The sequence below is a fragment of the Meleagris gallopavo genome, chromosome 13 (genome assembly GCF_000146605.3).
Source record: "Meleagris gallopavo isolate NT-WF06-2002-E0010 breed Aviagen turkey brand Nicholas breeding stock chromosome 13, Turkey_5.1, whole genome shotgun sequence".
Classification (NCBI taxonomy): Eukaryota; Metazoa; Chordata; class Aves; order Galliformes; family Phasianidae; genus Meleagris; species Meleagris gallopavo.
Genome location: NC_015023.2, coordinates 12470575 through 12481872, shown reverse-complemented (window position 1 = coordinate 12481872; position 11298 = coordinate 12470575). Strand labels below are relative to the sequence as shown.

At 41.0% G+C, this 11298-nt stretch overlaps 1 protein-coding gene across 3 annotated transcripts; it reads right to left on the bottom strand.

The window, feature by feature from the left end:
• Positions 1-11292, bottom strand: ATMIN (ATM interactor). Of its 3 annotated transcripts, none has more exons than XR_795075.3 (5): positions 11125-11248; positions 6470-6595; positions 5252-5451; positions 2306-4276; positions 1-1931 (listed from the first exon to the last, which is right to left on the bottom strand). XR_795075.3 is itself a non-coding variant. In XM_010718064.1 (4 exons), exons 1-4 carry the CDS (start codon positions 11152-11154, stop codon positions 2446-2448), a joined length of 2187 nt encoding a protein of 728 aa, XP_010716366.1. In that variant the 5' UTR covers positions 11155-11292; the 3' UTR covers positions 1-2445. The 3 variants fall into 3 exon arrangements, 1 of the variants encoding a protein (XP_010716366.1); XR_795076.3 differs by having other exon boundaries at positions 1-506; XM_010718064.1 differs by having other exon boundaries at positions 1-4276; positions 11125-11292.
• Positions 11293-11298: the final 6 nt, after the last annotated feature.

Here is an 11298-nt window from a genome sequence, read left to right as displayed (position 1 = left end):
TTTTTTCCTGACACCATGATGAACCATGAAGAATTTGGAAATAGCCTGACCAACTGTAGCAATTTGTCAGACTCTACAGGTTACTGGAGCACTATCTTTCCTAGAGACAAAAAACTGGACTTGCTGAAGCAGTGGTTAATAGACAGTGGCATATCTCAGCCTTTCTCCTTAAATACAAAAGAAACGCACAAGTCTACCACTAATTAGACTAATTAAACTACTAATTCAGTTTTAGAATAGTATTTACACAGACATCCAGATCAAGAGCCAGCAATGGCAGCGTAACTTAATTAAGCAGGAAATGCAAAGAGCAAGCACAAGTAGTATTAGTATCACTTCCAGATAAAAGTTTGTGCTAAAAGGTTGTGGACAACCTGATGTTACTTTTCATATAGCGGCTCAAATGGCAGTGGAGGACACAGAGGAGAGAATGAGCAAAATAGTAAGTCACTACTGACCAATACTTACAATAGAGTCAGTGCCTTGAAAATCAAATCAGAGACAAACTGCAGAAAAAGGGAGATAAGTATCATTTTAGTACTACCAAGAAATAGCTCTCAGTGAAGTTTATTTTGAAAACAGTGGTCAAAATAGTCCATTACCCATTTAAAATAAATTGTTTCATTTTTAAGAATACGTAGTATTGACTAAGGATATTTTGGACCAGGTTTCAGTAGCTTTACTGTGGGATTTTGCAACTACGAACAGCCTTATTGCAGCCTTTGCATTTTCACAAAAATATTTAATATATCCAAAATGAAGGACATACGCCACCAGTGCAGGATTCTGATACTTATCAGATTGCTGTATTGACTTAAGTATGGCAATTTAAAGAGTGGTAAGATAAAATCAAAAGGTATTGCTCATTTTCAAGAAAACAAGCTAGCTGTGTTGGGTGAGTAACTGTACTCCCACATCCTTGAGCTGAAGATACGAAGCTGTGCACAAAACACAGCAAGTCTTCAAAAACTGCAGCTTGGACAGCCGTTAGTGGTGGGATGCCTAGCAAACACGCAGACAGTACCCCCAACAACAGAGAAGTAAAGCCCAGGAACATGACATAAAGATGTTTCATTTTTCAATTAATGTAATAGAAACTAAAACCTGTCCAGGACAAAAACAGAGGCCTACATTTCTGCAGGCATTACAAGAAGATAAGAATCGGTTAAGGCCAAATTCCAGCATACATTCACAACTGGCTTTGTTTTTTCCATGTGAATACATCTGCTACAAGCACAGTACAAAGGGTAAAATAAATACAAAAATCCAAGAGGTCGCATGTTTCTCTTTGACAGATCAGTCCAAGTTTTTGATTACACTCAGAAAACTTCCCAAAAGCTGCAGGAACCACCTGCTTCAGATCAATGTGCAAAAGCAAAATACATCTTTTCTGAAAGGGTTTTTGTGAGCACATCTCCCAGCTCTGTTGTATGCAGTTGAGTTTGCTTCAGTTCTGGAAACATAAATCCAAGTACAGGAAAAGAAATATTTCACAGAATTCAGTTTCTCATGCTTGATGGCTTTTGTTAAGGTAGTGGAAATATAAGCCATTGTGACATTTCCCAACTTACATCTTCATGGAAAATAGAGGAATTTCAGAAAAAACAAACTATTCCAGTTTCTGAGGCACAAACACTGTAACATTTATGTCTTACAGTCAGAAATAATTCAAGCAAATCCCTTCTGAAGACTTTAAATCACTTCAGTCCCATTGATGACAAGGGCTAAAAGGACATCGTAACAATTTTCCAAGTGATTATGTATTCTAAGCTCTTTTTCTACCCTTCAAAGGGCATCAGTAGCACCTGGGAAGAACAACTACTGCTTTCTACATGTTTTGCAAACCATCAGTGCTCCATAATTCAAGTCTACATGTATCTATGGCTGCTGGACGGGTGTTCAAGTTGCAATGTTCTGAACAGGAGAAAGAGCTGTGAAGGCATAAAGGAAAAAATGGTACGGCTTATTATGTTCATGCCAGATTAAAAATACAAGCTACCAAAAAAAGTAAACAGAAGTAGCTTACACTAAAAGAATCCTCCCCTGCAATTCAGGGAAGCATCTGAATTGGACAGGCCAGGTTTTGGTCTAGCACAGTGGAACCCTATACATAAGCCAGAAATAGATATACGTGGGACACTTTCAAAAGGTTCTTCAGTTTAAATGAAGCAGTTTGTAATGAAGATTGAGCAAAAAACATAGGCACCACAAACTGTTTAAGGTTCAAATGTACATTAACATGTTATGCTCCCCCCCCCCTTATGCACATATAACTTATGTTGAAGTTACATTTTCAATTTAGTACCTTCAGCATGAAAAGTCTTTTAGGCCAACCGCACACAATAACTACATTCAACAATGCGAAATGGGTTACTTGGTCGATGCATCTTTCCCACCCCAATAACTTAATTTCAAACCACAGGAAACAGTTCTGTTACACAGTACTCAATGACTGGGCTTGTCAGAGCTCTGAAACAAGGAGCACAGCTCTTCACAGGTCTGTGTTTCTACTGAACTGAACTGGGACTCCATTGTATTCCAGGCTAAGTCAGCCAGAAGAAAGTCATCCATTGCTGTCTGTGTCTCATTGCTGGTAAGGAATAAATTCCCAAGATTCTCAAAGCAGCTATCCATAGTCTGTGTTTCAGCACTATTGAGCTGGACTTTGCTTTCTATGTTCTGGTTAGGTACGTTTTTAGTGGCAGGATATACTTCTGTCTGGGTTTCTGTATCTGATGAGTCAGTGCTCATGGAGAAACTAGACTGCTTCAGAATACTTCCTAAAGGCAGATGGGTATTGCTGTCCAAAAAGAAATTCAAGTCTGTCTGCGTCTGTGTATCAAACATCTCCAAACCTAAGAAGTTAGAATTTCCTCTGCAGCTATATGATTGAGTGGCACTATCTGAGAATAAGAAATCAGTTTGAGTTTCAATATCTAGTGACTCCAAAACTGGCTCGGAGGGTAGGGTACCAAGCTCACTCTCTTCAGTCTGAGTTTGGATATTGGATGCTGAAAAGAACTCTTCAATGTCAAAGTCTATTCCAGTGCTCTGTGATGAACCAGATGGCAGATGCGTGTCAGCATTAGAACTAGTCTCAGACAAAAGGCCACGATTATCCAGTGTCTGGCCAGACATGTTTCCTGAAAAGATATTTTCCAGATCACTTAGCAAGTCCATTGTCTGAGTTTGATTATCCATCGTATTTTGAGGTGGAAGTATATTAGCCTGGGTACTGAACCCAATAAGAGATTCAGACTTCGCTGTGTCTTGATTGAGGCTCTTGCAATTACTCCTCTGCAGCAAGGTTTGATCTATATTTGTAGCCATTAAGTTATTTTCTGGAAGTTCAATTTGAGTAGAACCATTATATGATGAATGAACATTTTCAAAGATGTCACTGCACATTACAGCCTGGTCCATTTGCACTCGTCCATCAATAGAATCCTGCGTCCTACTGGTTTGAGTCTCTCTAGAAATGCCACACGTTGGAAAACAAGCCTGACTAAAATCATCAGTCTGAGCAGCTATGGACGAAGTCAGTTTGGAAGCAGGCAGTAATGTCTGTGTTTGTACACTGATGGGTAATGAAACCTGTGAACTAAACGACAGATCTGTCTGAGAACAGGAAGATACAGAAGAATCGGGAGTCCAGGCTGCAGCTGGTACAAAATTTGGAGAAACATAAGATAAGTCAGTCTGTACATTTATTGAAGAAATTTTATTCTTGTGACAAACATTCCCCAGCTCTTGTCCTGGGCTACTTGATGCAACCTTATCCAAGTCAACTTGTACACCAGTACTTACTGCTTCGTTATCACCAGAGTTTGTCACTTTCGAAACTGGCATAGAATCTTTAAATACAAGTGTTTCCGCCTCCAGTGCTGGAATCAGAATTCCCACAGATTGAGGCAATAAATGAACAGTACTCACAACTGAACCTTGATTATCAACAGCCACTACAACAGGCTTGACAGAAGAATCTGTTGCAGATACATACACAGGCAAGTGAGCAAGCTGCATCACTGGAAGTTTAACCAAAGCCACCTTGGGCTTTGGCAAAAGCATCTTCGGTGTACATTTTGGGTGCACTTGCTTTGTGAAGTTAGAATTGCAGGAACCTTCAAAAGATGCCACTAGTTTCACTTCAGATGATTCCAGCTCCTGAGTCCCAGGGTTATTACTGTGTGTATCGATGAATGCTTTATTTGCTTTCTCTGCCAACTGCTGATTATGTACAGAGGTCTCCATTTTCCTTTTCTTACTAGGAGGATCCCTGTGAATATGAGATCAATAATTTATGTTCCCTTCAAGCACAATACATCTGCCATCCATTTTTTGAGCCACTGCATTGCAAATATTAACTCAAATCCCAGATGAGGCTGTATAGGACTAATCCTGATTAAAATAAAAAAGATCTCCAGGAACTTCTGTTTTGTAAAACTTCATGCCTTACCCTCCCATTTAAAAAAAAAAAAGAAGAAGAAAAAAAAGGTTTCTGCTTTTATGAAGATCTATGTTCTAAATGGAGATTGAGACTTTGAGGCTTTCTCCCCTTTAGATGTTTAACATTGATCTGAAGGCAGTTACTTTGTGATTTTGATGCTAGCTCAGGCTGAGCATTGACAAGACAGGTTTATGAAATTATTGTCAGGTAAAGGTCTCTCACAGAAACTGAGGACACAATTAATTTTTGTGTGAAGGAGTACTAATTTTGCAGCAGCTGAGCCTCCAAGGAAGATAGGTTATGTCTCAGGAAACAGATTGCCCTTTATGAAATACAGGCACACCTGAAAACTATCAATCAAAACATGCATTAAAAAAAATCCACTTACAGTAGCAAAGTTGACTAGGCTATACAAGAAAAACTCAATTGCATTGCACACCACCATTACCAGCTGTAAGCATTTCCAAATCATCTCTACTTCCACAGAACTGCTCCAACAAGAACCACAAACATTTATGCCATGCAGCAAAGTGTCATCAGTAACTTGCTGATGGAACTTTTTGGTTTACATACAGGGAAAACTGATGGTATTGATTAGACAACTGTCTTTGCCTGAAACAAAACAGAAACTGCTAAGAGCAACAGAACAAAGAAATGGCAGATTGCTTTACAGCTAAAACAATCTCAGCTAATCTCAGCTAATCTCAAACGTGGTCAACAGAAAGGAGACAGAAAGCCAGTATATGGGGGACAGAGGACTCAGGGAAGCATACAAGCAGCAGTACTTAATTGCTTCAATTTTACCTGTGTTCTGCAGGAATTTCATGTCCAGTTCTGTAAATATGAGACAGTAAAGCTGGTCTGCTGGCATAGGGACACCCACAAGTACACCGGAAAGTCTTGCCACAGTCCTCTATATGCCGTTTCAAATACCATTCTGTACCATAGGAGTTACTACATTTGTCACATTTGTGCTTCTTTTCAGCATGCATCTTCATAAAGTGCTACAATACACAATGAAAAGTAAACATTAGCCCTTCAGCTAAGCCATTTTTAGGAAAACAATATTTGTATATTTTTCTTTAGTTGTTCAATAGCACTAAGAAGCAGGATTAAAATCTTTTGAAATCTCTCAGTAGGAAGGGCTGCCCAAGATGGGTGCAGGCAAGAAGTGGAATGTAACAATTAACGAGACTTTATTTGCACATACTTTGTGTGTACACAAAGTTCCTAGTATGTTCAGCTCTCCAAGCTATGAGAATGAAGTACTGGGAGACTCCTGATCATGTTAGTTCTGTACCAGCAGCTTCCACCACTTCAAAATGCAGGTACAAATTTATGTGTCCTGATAAAATATGAATTTTCTTATTGTCCTTGTCTTATTGGCTAGAGACCAATCTTCCCAAAGAGTCTATGTTGCAACATGTAGATACTCTTGAGAATCTACTATTGTGCAAACACTATCAAGTCAAACAGGACAGCTACAGAGCAACCAGCAGAACTTTTGCTTTTCATTTATGGCACCATGTAGCATTCATCTCCTACAGTCCAGGCTTCCATAGGTGACCAACAGAAGTATGCTTTTTGATCTTTCACAAAGAAACCCATTTTACGTGTTTTTTTAATCAGATGTCTTGTAAGCAAATGTATTTTGATAGTAAAACAGAAAAAATGTTAAACCTTGACCACTGGAAAAAGCATTTTAAAAGCCTCTGCTGCATTTCAAACTTTCATTGTTTGCTGCTGATTTTTTCCCCTCTCTGATCTTTCTCAGTCTTACTAATTTGCAGAGAGCAGCTGTCAATTTTAGCAGAACATACCACCATCTGCTTGATCAAAAGCTTCGAGCCCTCTGATGCAAATTCACCAACCATATGCCCACATGGAGCTAATGCACATACAACCCGAGCCCTGTATACATGCTGAGGACTTGCTCCTATCTGAATGAGAAAGCATGCACTCTAGAGTAAAAATGGTCTGGAACAAATTGGTATGATATTAATCTGTAGGAAAAAGGAATACCTGTTTTACAAGAGAAAATTGGGAAAATGGTCTGTTTGGTCCTCGGGGGCAGCCTTCAATAGGACAGCAGTAGAATTTCTGTGGAGTTTTCAAACCCTTCCTTATTGGTGCATTAAATTTTCCATCCTAAAAAAAACAATAAATTGAGAAGCTGACAACAGTTCTACAGGTTTGTAATTAAAGGCAGCATTCAGAATACACCTCAACTTTGGCTCAATTATTTTACACACCTCAATGAGTTGAAAGCATTTCACTAAGCGAATGGGAAGTTCTAATGGAATTTTCCACCTCCATGGATACTATCTTGCAAATTCATCAAAATTACTGAGTGAAATCATAACAAGCTTCATGAAGTACTGGTACTGTACTATCTACCTCCTCCAAGATATTTGCTCAAGGCTGCAAGATACACCCATCTATTACACGATTTGAGCCAAAAACCTTTTTCCCACAGCAAATTAAGTTACAAACCAAAATTTGTCCAGTCTACAAAACTGACAGCTGGTATGTCAATTCTGAAACTCCAAACATGAATTTACCTGTGCATTCCAATAATATGATACATATAAAAATACAATAAAAATATATCATGTACCTCACAAGAATTATCACACACACACAACAAAAGAAAGAAATATTAAGTGGCTCAAAGACAACCACAAAAATACCTATAAAAGGGACACACTGATGGGAACATCCAAATTATTCAACAATAGAGAACCTATTGCTACTGAAAACACAGCCACAGCCGGTCAAGACACATCCCTCTATGTATAACCTAACCAAAGGAGTCTTTGTGGAAATACCAAACGACTGTATTACCAAAAAGTTAAAAGCAAACTACGAGCAAAAGCTGATGCTCTGGTTACCTGACAGTCTCCTTACACCATGAGACTGAGCAGGAGGCCGACCCAGAGCCAATTACAGCAGCCTGCAGTGGCCTTCCAGGTTCATTGCTCAGGTAGGAATTACTAGCATAGACCCTTGTTTGAGATCTGCACCTGATTTTCCTCAGTATGATAAGAGTGGGAGGAAGCAGGGGAAGTGGTGAAATGTGGAAGCCATGGCAGTGATTTCTCAGCTGCTTTCTTTGGGCAGAATTCCAGCCCTGTCATGTTTGCACAGGTCAGACCATATGCAAGGACTCACAAAGTGCAATAGGCTCAGGTGAAGTAAACAGCTGTCATTTCTCACACTAAATCCCCACTACCAGAATAATTCCATCAAGGGGGAGTTTTCTTGTAATGCTGTAGCACTTTAAGCAGCAGCCTTTCCCATGGACAAGCTATTCAGTAACAGGCGTGTTTTATCTCTGCTGAATAACCACTGTGAAATCTGGTTGTTCCAGCCCCACTGCCTGCAATTACACTCTTTAACTCCAAATTTTTCCAGAAATAATTTCACTAGATGCAAGTCTTCAAGCCTTTGGGAGGAATAATATTTATCCCTTTAATCAAAGCTGCATTTGTACTCTCCAAGTGCAGATGAAATTGGTAAGCTTAGTAAGCAGCAGTTTGAGTTATTTAGGAATACATGAGAATTTATTCAAAGCATGCTACATTTAACACTGCAATCCAATAAATGACAGGAAAATATGTTCAGGCACTCAGCAGATATACCACAGTCAGATTTTAGAAATGGCTTCAGTACTAAGGTGTGGAATAATGCCAACTGTTATCAAAACACATAAACATAAGTAAGAAGATGTAACAGCTGGAACACAGATTTTCCAGGTGCAGATCACAACAGATCTGCTGTGACAAGTTGAGAGATTCCGTATGCATACAAGTAACCCTAACCAGACACTATCCTTGTTTAGACTTTCTTCAAAGCCATCCTGGCTCTACAAGATTAATCACACATATTTTAGGCATTTTCACAAGTCCTTTCTTTGTACATCCGATTTTATTCCCCACATTTCTGCAATACCTACTGACAGCTTTACTGGAGGTATTTGTTGCACACTAACACCTCACAGCACAGCCAGATGCACTGTAAGGAACACTAACACTTGGGACTTGTACCAACAGCAAGGAGGAGCAGGCAGCAGCAGTCTGTGCTACAGATTTAGCCAAGGTGAACTTTGTGACGTCTGGCTTCCCTGCAGCAGGTTTACTCTGTCTGCTGGATTAACTTAAAACAGTACCTTACAGTAGACTACAGGCAACATTCACAACATTCCTGGAAGCAGGAGATGATAGCTCTGAGGAAATAAGTCCACTCTGCTTTAGAATAAGAACTATATAAGAACTAAGTGTAACATTTGCATTGGGTCACCTACCCGGAGGGCAAGCTGCGCACTGCAGTGCAGCACTGATGGCAGTCTCCTTGTTGTCACAGGAATCCACTGAATCCTTTATATTAATTCCTCTAGATTCATTTTTAAACTACATAGAAGTCTTCCTCTTCTCTCCATAAAATAACACAGACAAAAGACGGAAGCATTCAAAAGTTTTCAAGCCTAATATATTAAGTGCCAGTTTCTAAATTAAATGTCACTGTTCTCATGTTTTCATTGGCTCAGTTAAGCTAAGAAGTCAGAAAACAAACAGCTAGAAATTAACATTTCACCATTTCTTCTTTGGTAGGCCAAACAAGCCTATTTTTTTTTTAATTTCCACTTGCCATTTATAATTGTTGAAGATTCTACGCATCTTCGGTATTTCACCTTATTTGAATCAGATTCTTACCCTGACACAGAAAGCCAATATCCTTCTGCAATATTCCACGCTTGTCCTTCCCACAGCAGCACTACCCTATTGGTTACATCCGCAAACAAACAACTTTTACAAGTATTTCCCATCTCAACTACTTCTGTTACAAACCAAGACTGATCAATTTTCTGTTACAGGTTCACAAAAGAATAATAGCACTACTGCATGTAACTCTGTTTTTACAGGCTCATCTTGCTTTCTATGTAAATACCTTCTGCAGTGACAATGCCGCATTGTTTTTGTCATGAAAAGATCCTGCTGGTACTACTTTTATTAATGCAAATTAACCATGCCAGCCTCTCTCCTTTTCAGAATTACTACATTCCCCAGTACCTCCCTACTCTCTTATTTGCTATGCCTCACTTTCACTAATTCTTCATGTTTCGCTGACAAACGCAGTCTACTAAACTACTTTTCTGCCCAAGGAGGTTGTGGATGCCCCATCCCTGGAGGAATTCAAGACCAGGCTGGATGTGGCTCTGGACAACCTGGTCTGGTGGTTGGCGACCCTGCACATAGCAGGGGGGTTGAAACTAAATGATCATTGGGGTCCTTTTCAACTGAGGCCATTCTGTGATTCTATGATTTTTGTCTTGGGAATCAAATCTCTCTTAAAGGGAAAAATTCCTGTATTAGTTCAACTCCATTCCCCTATGGAGACACGGAGTAACAAACTTACATTTACATTTTACTTTAGTACCCTTATTCTCCCATTCAAGATGCATAGTGAAGACATGCATAACGCTGAATATGTTTTACCTGAAAGACAACATGGAAAATTTGATCTCCCTTAAGCCTTGGTAATATTCTCTCTCAATTACAACATTGGAATAAGCGGGATGTTTCTGGGAAGCTGTATGCAACCTGAAACTGTATGTTTCAGTACCTCCCCAAGCTAGATTTAGCAGAAAGGTGCACGAAACATATTACAGTTACACAGGGCACTAAGAAGTCAGCTCAGAGAGAAGCACTTCCTTACTCACCTTAACTGTACAACACACTGCTGCTGCCCTCGCAGCATCAGGGAGCGCTGCAAACACTCAGACCCAGTTCAAAACTGTCTGCTGAGCCTGAAGGACCACTTCAAACTACTCTTATACCTCTATCCATAAATATGCATATGGAAGGCAAAATACATATTAAGACAAAAGTTGTTGGTGCGTATTGCATTTCTATTCAGTTTTGTACTTTTCACTGTTTTCAGATGGGAGTTGTAATGCTGAGATTCACAGCAAGTATCCTTGAGATCATTTTCTCCTCCTCACAAACGATGGGCTGAAACGCGCTGTTGATTCCTTCCTTTGCCGTTTCCGTAAACAACAGTTAATTGTTTGCCCTCTGTAGCTGCTTCTTCCCAATGCAGCCAGGAATGTTGTGCTCAGAGTTCTCCAGGAATGGCATTCACCCTCATACCCCCTGCACGGGGACTTGGAGAAAAATAAGAGCAACTTGCTGTCAGGCCACCCTCAGCCACCCACCCTCCTCCCCACACGTAGTGCCGTGGCAATGAGTGCTTCTCTCCAAAATGGCACCCTCAGCTTTTTGTGTTGTCGCTCACCGATATTATCAACAAATAAAGCAGAAGGATGACCCAGCAGAGGCCGGGCACGGCCTGCACACGCTGCCAGCCGCTGCCCATGCTGCGGGTGCACCTCCCACGCCATAGAAAAACAAGCGATACACCGAAGGGAATAAACGGAAACCGAGTCCCAAACTTTGAGCTACCAGCACAGCGGCTGGTACGTAACGGGTAACACTCTGCACATTGCTGCCGTGCAATCCTCCACAGCCCGCCCGACCTGTGCGCACACCGATGCATTTACACATGAACCTGGGCACGCTTCTTCAGGAGGATCTACCGAGACGCCCCGCGATACCCGCGATAGCCGCTCCCCCAGCAGCCCCGCGGGTACCGGCGGCCATCACCGAGCCGGGCGGTACCTGGAGCCGGTGGGCCTTGCTGAGGTGCATGTTGAGAGCCGGGCTGTTGGGCAGCACCTTGCCGCAGCCGGGCACGGTGCACAGGATGTTGGTCCTCACTTGGGACAGCTCCGTCACCGAGGGCCGCACCAGCTCGCGGGCGGGCGGCGGGTCCCCCGCGGTTGGCTGCCCCAC

Bases quoted from the DNA above. Each gene is read 5' to 3' on its own strand.
- ATMIN (XM_010718064.1), bottom strand. From the start codon at position 11,154: ATGCACCTCAGCAAGGCCCACCGGCTCCAG. The intron at 6,596-11,124 runs GTACCGCCCGGC...TGTTTTTTTTAG, and splicing joins GCAAGGCCCACCGGCTCCAG to GATGGAAAATTTAATGCACC. The intron at 4,277-5,251 runs GTAAAATTGAAG...TCATATTCACAG, and splicing joins GAAATTCCTGCAGAACACAG to GGATCCTCCTAGTAAGAAAA.